An 11,247-nucleotide genomic window follows, 5' to 3' on the forward strand; every position below is an offset into this window, starting at 1 on the left:
CAAACATTGATTTGTGATATGTGCTCCCAGTTGCATTTTGCAAATTGATGTGGGTTTTGTCATTTAACCTGCTTTGGGATAACACATTTTTGGCTGATTTGACTATGAGCCATGATTGTTGTCATTATTGAAGTTTTTTTTTTTTGTGTTTTCAATTTAAGTTTCTTGATTAAAGACAATTTTAGCAAAGTTGCTTCACTTTGTAAGTGTAAATACAATCTTTCAGTTTCTTTCACAAAAAAAAAACAACAAAAAACTGACCTGTTGTACTCTCACTTAGGGGCAAAACTAGTCATTTGACCCTTTCGTAAAAATGATGTTCATTGTTATATTGACCATGGCCACCTAAAGATACGGCTTGATTTGTTACATTTTGCAGAAATTTCTAGGTTTTTCTAACTTTGGGCGAACGTTTAAATAAATTTTTCAAAAAACTAGATTTTTATGCTTTCTTTATTCTTTTCCCCAGATGACTCAATAGGTTTTAACATCCTCACATGTTGAAAAACAAAGAAAATTTGATTTCGAAGATTTTAATCAGACTGTTAATTTTCAATAACAGTCTGATTTTGCGTTTGTCAACTTACTTTTTCTCATTTGGTTTTGCTTCCCCAAGGCAACAAAAAAGTTTTATGTCATTAGGAAACCACAAAAAGTAAAAACATCTCAAAAAATGTCAGTCAAGCACTAGCAGTAGCTGTCATAGCCGTACGAGCCAGGAGGGCAGGGGGCAGCTGCCCCCCTGTTGTTTCAAAACGTCGCGAATTCAGGCAAAATCTTGCAACTATTAGGGTAAAAATTGCTATATGAAAAGCTACAAAATTGCATGAATTAAGAAAAACTATAAATTAATATCTTTTACCTGTCAAACTAAGTAGGTAGGCTACAGCCTCTTATTTGCACAAGAAATGTGCCGCAAAATTTTCATTTAGCACACCCGTATTGATGTATTGTATTGCATGGTGATCAAACTGTAGTACGAAATGCATTTAACCAACTGCATCATGCCAATTTGGGCAGCCACCAAAATAAGTCTCTAATACTTTTGTGAAACTGCCCAAATCAAAAGGCAAAATTTGCTACAGCCTATAGCTAATTTTATTAATTTTCACAAATGCATCGTGTTGATTTGGGCAGCTGAAAACATGAAATTATCTGATGAAACTGATTAGTCTGTTTATGCAACTGCCCAAATTAACGTGAGGCAGTTTCCCCAAAATGAACAAATTCATTAATTTTTTCCATTTACATAACTGTATCGTTTAGATTTGGGCAACAAAAAATGTGAGATTATCTGATCATAGTCTATTTATAAAACTGCCCAAATTGGCATGATGCAGTTGCCTCGGCATCAAAATTTACAAAGTCTTTATTTTTTTTCATAATATCCATAAATGCACCATCTTGATTTGGGCAACTACAAAATATGAATTTATATAAATGTGGTGAATACTTTTATAAAACAATTCGGGTGGAGAGGTTACAGTACTTTTTCAACCATAAACGGACATAGCTAAGCAACACCACAACATTTAACAAAAAATGTTATACCTGTTAAATGTAATGTTAATGTTGCGGTGTTGCCAGGGGCGCCGGAACAATTTTTGAACGGGGGGGGGGCAAGATTGCGAAAAAATGGCACTTTTGTTTACTAAAAGGCCAGTTTTTTTCAAGTTTTAAGATAAAATATAGCGATAATGCTAATCTATCAGCTCATTATGTATTGAGTAATGATAGCCTGCAAGTGTCCGGTATACAAAGAAGGGCATCATGCTAGGCCAATGATGATGTAACCTACTGTCAAGCCATAAAGCAGCCTGCGGCCATGGCCGCTAAGTAGTGCTTGAATGACCGCCGGTGCTACCTCCTCAATCGGCCAAGTTTGACCGCCGGTCTCTTCTAGCCAATTATTTAATTTCGCAATTAGAATGATCGTGGATTAACTGTCGAAAATATGTAGTATCAAAGAGTGACGCAAAATTAGGTCAGTGCGTCATAATCGCCACTGTTGTATTGTGCGGGAATATTTGTTATTGATGGAATATATCCATCTGCGATCACCAGCGCTGTCTTGTTTGTAATTCCCGACGTTTATTTTAACAAAGTTTTAATCCGAAGTGTTAATTTAAATCTGCTGGCAATATTGTCGTTTTTATGTCGATTCGATGTTGTCGGACATTGAATCGTTGTTAAAAAGGAGAACTAGGTTAGTTGACATCCGAGGGGAAAACATTTTTTGATCATATTTTGCAAAAATTATGCTTCGTTTAGTAATGTCCTTCACATCATTGAAATACTTATTTTATTACCTTGCCGTCATCGTCAACACATGTCGATCGTTGTTTTTCGTTGCTAAACAGAATTCTACGGGAGTGACGAACTTCTTTAAAATCAGCCACATTGTAGACACTTGATCGTGCGAGTGTCGTTAGGTTAGATGGTCCCGCAGTACTGGATTACAATCCAGTTATAGCAGTTATTGCGTGGTGCAACGATTCTATTGTAGGACGTCGCCCAGGCCCAGATTTCAACAACGCTAAGTGATCATTTCAGCATTGTTGCAAGTTTAATTCTATACTGTAGTGTATACTTGTGCTATCGTTATTTTTATTTTGTATTTTGGCCTCCAAGCACGCAGATTTGGCCGCCAAAAAGGAGCTCCCGGTTGGCCACGATGGCAGCCGAAAAAAAACGAGTTTTAAGGCCAGTACTGTGTTGCAAAATTTTGTGTCGTAAATATTATTTTGAGGCAAAAATGAAAGATAATAATTAGACTAAAAGCGAATAGCAGAAATTGTTATATTGCAAAATGTGCAGTAGCTTAAATGACTTTAAAAGGGCACCATTGCCCCCTGCCCCTCCATCTGCAGAAAAATTGAAGGCAGGGGGGCATCCGCCCTCCCTGAGCCCCCGCTTCCGGCGCCCGTGGGTGTTGCTTAGCTTTGTTTGGTTACTTTTATAAAACTACCCAAATTAAAATGACGCATCAGTTGCGCCCCAAAATAAAATAAAATATTTAGTTTGTTTATGCAACTGTGTCATGTTAATTTCACCAACATTTAAAATGCTACTGCTGAAGTATATAATCTCAAACCAATCATAATATATTCATTTATTTCAAAGCTTTCCAAACTCAAAACTTGCCATGCAAGCTGGCAAAATATTTGCTTTGCAAGATTTTGTGTGAAACATGGCAGCTCCACTTTTTTTCATTAATATCTTGACTTCTGTTTCGTGGAGACAGATCCAGTTGTTTGCATTAACTTGACCTGCTTTTTTCTGGTTGCAAAAAAAATGTTGGCAAGCTGCATGCATAGAAAGTGTTTCTTGTGATAATGTAGAAAGCATATTTTTATAGTTTTATGTGTATGCCCACGACCTACTAGAACACGGCCAAATATGCTGCTATTTGAGGAAATTTTTAAGAGTCTGAATTGTTACAATCATAGCTATGACAAACCTGTCATTTTCCCATTTCCAGAAGTAAGTAAAATAAGGAATATTTGCACCCAGACATATGTTTGGCTTGTTTTGACGGAGATTAGATATGTATGTTAAGCACAATTTATGCAATAATAATGTAAAACATGTAAGACTTTCTAACTGCATCCTGGAGTTAGTCTCATCATACAGTTTTTTGTATAGCAGGATCTTTTGCAAATAGCCATATTTTACTTGCGAAATTAACCTTGGCGAAAAAGAAAACGAACTAAAGTTTAAATTGGCACGTCAAATGAACAACTTACAACATAGAATCCACAAAAAAAATCATTGATATTTTTTATGGAACATAGAATTGCACCAAAAGCGATACACCAAACCATACTACCTTCCGGGTACAGTTGGAAAGTCTTACATATTACATTATTATTGTGTAAATTGTGCTCAAGGTACATACCTAATCTCCGGTTAAACAAGCCAAACATATGTCTGGGTGCAAATATTGCTTATTTTACTTACTTCTGGAAATGGGAAGATGACAGGTTTATCATAGCTATGATTGTAACAATTCAGACTCTTAGAAATTTCCTCAAATAGCAACATATTTGGCCGTGTTCTAGTAGGTCGTGGACCAGTTTTGCCCTGCACTACCCTACATTCTGTAGGAAAAGCAAAAGTATGCAGTTATACAAGCCACGTAGAATACTTTTTGTTGGTCCACAAAAGAAATATATCTTTCGCGTTTTTTGCATGTGGTTTGAAATAGCCCACAGAATAATTTTGTGGACGAGACAAAACCGACTGTTTTTCTTACTTGTTTATAAGAGTGGCTTGCATTGTGAAAATCTGAGGCAAGTATTGAAGGAGATGTAAGTTTTCTGCGCTCAAGATCACCTTTAAAGCGGCTCCTTCTCCTGTTAAAGAATGCAAAGACGTCAACATTTTAACAATTTTAACCCATACGACTTGAAGCAGCCACAATTACAATTACTGTAGCCACAACAATCTAAAAGTAACTTGTACCTGCTACGGTGGCATCTACACCTTCCAGCTTTTGTCTCAAATGCTGCATGTCAATGTGAACTCGATACTTCCACAGGTTTGGACAATCCCATCCGACCACTCCATCGGGAAGTGGTTTATCAGGTGCAATTTCATACACGAGTCTTTAAAATAATTAAAAAACAAAAACGATTAAAAAAAAATTATACCAGCTAGAAAGTACTTTGCTAGACCTGCTGTTTTCTTAAATGAATAAATTGGGTAATGGGTATTATAACATCGATGTTAAAATTCAAGTGTATTTGATTTAAGTCATAATATGTCTCGATCTCCCAGCCCGAGTGCTAAATCCGGCTGCGAGGCAACGTTTGTTTGCCTGCAGGGTGGTATTAAATTCTTTTTAAATCTGACAGTGCGGTATTTCGCATCATAAACAATTTTAAGCCATAATCAATAATACTTTATGTATATTTGCACGAGTCAAGGTCCTCGATACACTATGCTTCATCACGTTAGTTTTATTGCAAACGTAATAATAGATCAAAGGAGATTCTAAGGAGATTCGCATTTTACATGCATTGTTAGCCCTTTTTTTTAAATGGCGAAACATAGACATGGACGCCGGACGGTACATATTTTCAGGAAAGATGCAAAGCAGAGTATATGTTCGCATAAAGAAATGGCAAACCTTTTTGTCTTTTTTTGTAGAGACGTTGTGGGTGTAGGCCAATGAAAGAATAGGCCTACAACCGCAAACAAAACTACCCATTATTCAAATCGAATATATAGGCTACTGTAAATATCAATGTGTACGGTATGGTAAAAGTTCAGTGGTTCTAAAAGGATCTTTAATGCTAAATAAATTTTTCCTGTGACCGGTACCCATTTGTAAACTTTAGGCCGAAAGTTCACTTGAATTTGACATTCTGAAATAATTCCAAATCCGTTTTGTAATCTTTTACTGTTAAAAGTAATAACAGCGTGGAATTTTGTTTTTAAACAAATTTACAATCTTATAATGGGCAACAAACCAGGTGAAGTAAAAATAAGTAAAGTTATTGTTGCTGCAACAATTCAAACTTTTGTAAGCAATCAAAATATTGAGTTGCAAGGATTAAATTTTTCTCGCACTTTACTAAAAATTTAATGAGTAAATCACTTAATTTTTATCTCACTGGAGAACTTTTATTCTTTGCTATAGCCTACCTACATAGTATTAAACGAAGTGTTGTTCTCTTACTTGTGTAATTCTGTTGACTTTCCAGCTTCAATCATGATATTTTGAGCTCCGTTGATGACAGCATCAACATCTTTGAACACCAGAGATAGATAGCATCGCTGAAACTCTGCTTCCCATTCCTCTCTTGCATCCATAGTTTTCAAGTTGAACTTTGTTTGAGCACCGGGATTTTTCTAAGTCAACATACCAAACGTTAGATCTACATTGAAATCGAACCAGTAACTTCGTGAGTGGACTGCCAGCTTCTGAGCTGGTAAGCAGAGGTTTGATATATGTCCGGATATATCTTACTAAAGACTTCATAAATGGCTACAAATCTCGAACCAATTTAGCACTCAGTCTAGACTGGACAAGAGGAACGGAAAGTAATAATTCACTTTGCTGAATGCTTATGAGCTGATTTTTTTTTTTGCGAAGTGCTGAAAAGACGCATATGTGCGATGGATGGAGCGCTACATAATAACACTTATAATAGGCTACTTATTATTTTATTATTTGGACGTTTTAAATATTACGTAGCAATATAAAATCGAAGTCTAAACTCAAATTCCGTCAACAAACAGACTATTGACCAAACTAAAAACGTATTTTGAATGTAGCCTATTTAATATTGTTGTAATGTTTTGGGATTTCGCAATAGCTACAAGCAGGACCGCATGCTGGAGATTGCCATGAAAAATTTATTATCGCGTTAAATTGATTGTTCGGTTGCGTTTGTTTGTCGTATCCAGGCACCTGGTGGTTGAAGATTTAGATTAAGTGGACGGGAAGGCAAGGAAGCCAATCTTCGTGTCTACCTTCAGGCATGCCTTTGTGTCAGCCGCATGCTCTTGAGCAGTTCCAGGGTTCTTACCACTAGGCAATGCAGCCGACTTCGGTTGCGTGACTGAGTAGTAGTGACTGTAGTGAGAGAGCCTGCGTCACACTCTTTTCCGGAAGTCATTTTCAATCTCAATGAGGAAACGCGGCTGTGTCTTTGGCAAGACACTTAATTACACGTTTGAAGCGTGTCCCTGGTTTGAAGTTGAACAGAAAGATTTGCTTTCTTTTTTTTTTTACTTTAAAATCTGGATTACCAGATATGAGGCTTTGATTAATGTTTGATTGTGAGGAATAGTTTTTTTTACGTTAATCAGTAGGATTTTACTTTTTAAATTAAACCAGATATAAACCTGAAGATAATAAAGATTTGTTGATTTGAATGATGCATAGTGCAACATTATAATATTAACACTGAGTGACTGAGCTAGGCTACAGTATGTCAAAAAGAAAGATACACGCATTCTATTGCCAGATGAATCAAGCGGTATATCGCTTGGTTGTACCAAACTATTGAGAAAACATTTATGTTTATTCAGCAAAAAGAACCTTAATAATTGAATGGTAACTTTTTTCTAAGATCTAAATAGGCTGGCTCAAAATCTAAAAAAATTTTTTTTTTCTTTTAAATCTTTCGTCAGTTTGTCATATTGTTCCTTTTGATAAATGTAACTCCTACACCAAATTTCACAAAAAAATATTAACGTTTGACCCTGGTTTAAATTTTTTCAAAATATCGAGTTTTCGCTTATGCCTGAAACTGCTCACTCGCAATCTTCTAATGCAGTGTTTCTCAACCTTTTTTGGCCCAACGCCCCCTTCATGAACTGGCAAAATTTTATCGCCCCCCCCCCCCCCCAACAAAAACGATTAATTACAAAAAGAGAAAAAAATACTATTAATACTACAAAAAGTGCTCAATGCCAAGCAAAAGCCAAGCAGAGTGAATAACATCAAATTTAGACTAGTTACCAGTCTCTAAAACCCTTACAGCCTGTTTTACCCTAAAAGGGGGATCATCCGAAGGACCTTATTCAAATAGAATTCTATTTCTATTAGAATACGGTAAGGACTTTTTGATGATCCCCCTGTTAGGGTAAAAAAGGCTGTAAGGGTTTTAGAGACTAGTAATTATAATTGATTATATTTGCAAATATATATTTGCAAGCATGAAAACAGTATAGGCCTACTGGTACGAGTGTGAACGTTGGGCTTGGTGAGAAAGTGCCATTTTCTTCACATCCGGTGTACTGTAAGCCAGTGAAAAACATTCGAAGATCACCTCTTATGGATATGTCAAGTGGGTTTTGCTGTTTGGTATGTAGCAGAACAACACAGATGAATCCCTTTTCCACCAGGTATGAGGTAGGAAATGCTACCACGAAGATACGAGCTCTTTGATGAAATCGTTATGCTGGGCGGTAGATGGTTTAAACCAGAATGCCTCGTAATAATCAAAACGCCCCCCTTAAGCCGAGGTAATCATACCGCCCCCCCTGAAAAATCAAAACGCCCCCCTGGGGGGCGGTACCGCCCCCGTTGAGAACCACTGTTCTAATGCATTCCAGCATCTTAATAGACACAATAAGAGGCAGTAACACAAACTTGTAGCAAGCAAAGTATTTTAATTAGCAACTCCATGAACACTGACAAGCTACTAAGTACAAACAAAATGCATACATTGTTTTGCTTAAAAAAATAGAAAAACAAGCAAAACAAAGCTATCGGTGAACAAACGCAATTCTTTATTATGGTTGGCCTACTGAGCAATACCCGTCAAGGTACGAAGGCCATTTATATAATGACAGAATACCAACTTATATTCTTCAGTAAAGTAGCTGCTTAGAATTTTATCCTTGTTGCGGAAGAACGTAATCTTGGCCTCGGAGTCAAGAATGCCACGTTGATCGAGATGAGGAGCCAAGACTCCAGCTACCACTTTTGATAACTAAATCTTTAACTAGGCCTACTACAGTAGGTGGTAGAAATGGTTTTGAGAAAAAAGCTTGACCTTGCTCCAAAACATTACTGAAGGTATTGAGGTTACTCTCAGTCATGCCCGTTTTTCTATTGTTTCAAGCAAATCACCACTTGAAACAAGAGAGGGCAAAGAAAAAACAGAAATGGCAACGTCCACGCAGTGGCTGCCTTGCACACTCCAGGATGTTCCAACTTCTTTTGAACATGCTCACCATACAGAAGTATCAATTTTCATGGTGATTCCACGGCTCTCTTTATGCCATGGCACTCTGAACTTCTTCTTAGCCTTGAGCCCATCAGAAACGGGTTTGAGTGCAATGTTTGCATACTTTAGGAGGAACCCAGGACTTTTCTTGATCACCCAGCTTCATGTCAAAGTAATAATAACGCTTGTTTTTATATAGCGCTGTATCTATCGCAGAATGCGTTGCTCCTCTGCGTTGCCTCACGCAGGCGTTGCCTCACGCAGTAAAATATATCTGGGTTGTTTGTACAGCATATACTTGTCAAAGACATATTTTATTAGCCTATATGCCATTTATTAGCCTATAGACCAGAAAAAAAACTTCTTGCAGCAAAGACTTGGCCTTAGCAAAGGCATAGAATAAAATTTCATTTGTACAAGTATCCATTTCAGTAGGCCTACCATGGCCACCTAAAGATACGGCCTGATTTGTCACATTTTGCAGAAATTTCCAGGTTTTTCTAACTTTGGGCAAACGTTTAAATAAATTTTTCTAAAAATTAGATTTTTACGCCTTCTTTATTCTTTTTCCCAGATGACGCAATAGGTTTTAACATCCTCACATGTTGAAAAACAAAGAAAATTTGATTTTGTAAATTTTAGTCAGACTGTTAATTTTCAATAACAGTCTGATTTTGCGTTTTTCAACTTACTTTTTCTACTTTGCTATTGCTTCCCCAAGGCAACAAAAAAGTTTTTTGTCATTAGGAAACCGCAAAAAATAAAAACATTTCAAAAAATGTCAGTCAAGCACTAGCAGTAGCTGTAATCAAAATCTACAAAATGTGACAAATCAGGCCGCATCTCCAGGTGGCCATGGGCCTACCTTTTCAATATAAGGCTGCATTCATAAACACATGACTTTCGGGCTGTTTTTCTTATGATGTAGGCCTACTGATTTACAACTGCTTTCATTGAGTATTCATGTCTCCCTTACGTTAATCACTTAAGATTACGTTAATGACAGTTCATTTCAACCCTTGCTTGCGTTTTAAACTTTCGTGCCATATCAACCAATTGAACTAGACAAGTGCAATTATGACATCATAATGGTAAACAGGGCTAAAAATAAGTAATTTGCTAATTGAAATCTTTTGAGTAACGATTTCAAAAATATTTTAATCGTTGAATATCTCGAAAAGTAAAGCCAATTCGAAAAAACTAAGGGCTTTTTCGGAATTAGGGGCCCTGAAATACTCTAAAATGACTCCTCTCCTTTTGTGCCCAAATTTTTTTGTTGGTCTGTGATTATAAATTCACTGACCGCGAAAAGGCTGTAAAATTAACTAAAATAACACTAAAAGCATGCACTATTAGTGACTCTCAGACTTGGAGCAGGATGAAGATGATCCACGTGGTAGTTAACAGGGAAAGTGACGTCAAAATCACGTGGTCAAATTTTGAGAAATCTCCTGTTCAAATACTGCTAAACCACTTCGAAATTTACTAATTTTTTAGAAAAATTTAGAATTTCTCCTTGGGTGAACCAGGATCAAAGGTTAAAACCCAACAAAAATTTTTGGTTTGCAAATATCAGTGAGCAAAATGGAACATTATTCCAAACTGACAAAAATTTTAAAGAACATCAAGGAAAATGAGCCCCCCCTAAATCTAAAATCTTGTACTTACGGAAGCAGTTCTCATACTTTGAAAGATTTGATGCATTACTAATAATGCGTCATCGATGCTTCGGCCGAGACATTCAGAAAGTTCATGCAAATCTTTCAGAATGTGTTGAAGAAGAAAATTATACACATCCCTTTGGGTTCCTTTGATTTTCAGCAACCTATAGTAAAGTACACTTTGATTAATTTTTTTTCAAATTTTTACCTACAACTGTATTTTCACAGTATACTTCCAAAGGTTACTTTTAATCAGAGATGGGCATCCGATACTTTAAAAGTACTACCCGTTACGCTACTCAGGCTGAAGTAGCACGCGCTACTGCTACTCGTTAGCAACCGATGAAATTAGCGCGCTACCGTTACTTGAGATAAAGTAGCGCGCGCTACCGCTACTTTCCCCGCTATTTTTGTCTTAAAAGAAACAGGAAGCACTTTGTGATATCAAAATGCCCTTGGAAACGAATGAAATCATTCGTTTACATTGCCATTTCAACATCGTTATAGAAAACATTTTTTAGGTGAAATTTATTGTTAGCATCCTTCAAAAAAACGAGCATGTCTAAATGCCAGTCGATAAGTTCTGCCAGCTTTAGCTTCAGCACGTGTTTTCCAACGAAAAGTCTCACTACCGCAGCACTGGAGGTAATGGGGAGTTGTATTAATGAAGAGACGTTTTAAAAATCGGCACTAGGAAAGCTCAAGAACTTGCTTCTGTCTGAAAAAAATCCTCCACAATACACAAAAATTCAACTTCTGAGTCGTGACTGGTGTTGGTGTTACTCGTGTCGGTATCAACGTGGCCTGATGTTTCCCGTAATAGTCGAATAATTTCTGCCTTGAATTTTTCACGCATTGTTTCTATAAAATACCTCCGAAAAAGTGTGAAAGATCACCCC

The 11,247-nt window shown here is 36.8% G+C and overlaps 1 protein-coding gene across 1 annotated transcript in view; it reads right to left on the bottom strand.

Annotated features, from left to right (window-relative positions):
- LOC145774797 (E3 ubiquitin-protein ligase rnf213-alpha-like) overlaps window positions 1-11,247 on the bottom strand; it is a 43,731-nt gene that overhangs the window by 15,733 nt on the left and 16,751 nt on the right. Inside the window, exons 7-10 of the mRNA XM_082586112.1 lie at window positions 10,356-10,512; window positions 5,684-5,856; window positions 4,465-4,607; window positions 4,256-4,355 (exon numbers count right to left, since the gene is read on the bottom strand). Of these exons, the coding sequence (XP_082442238.1) occupies window positions 4,256-4,355; window positions 4,465-4,607; window positions 5,684-5,856; window positions 10,356-10,512 (573 nt within the window). The remainder of the gene's footprint in view (window positions 1-4,255; window positions 4,356-4,464; window positions 4,608-5,683; window positions 5,857-10,355; window positions 10,513-11,247) is intronic.

This window comes from Aplidium turbinatum, chromosome 1 (genome assembly GCF_918807975.1).
Source record: "Aplidium turbinatum chromosome 1, kaAplTurb1.1, whole genome shotgun sequence".
NCBI lineage: Eukaryota > Metazoa > Chordata > Ascidiacea > Aplousobranchia > Polyclinidae > Aplidium > Aplidium turbinatum.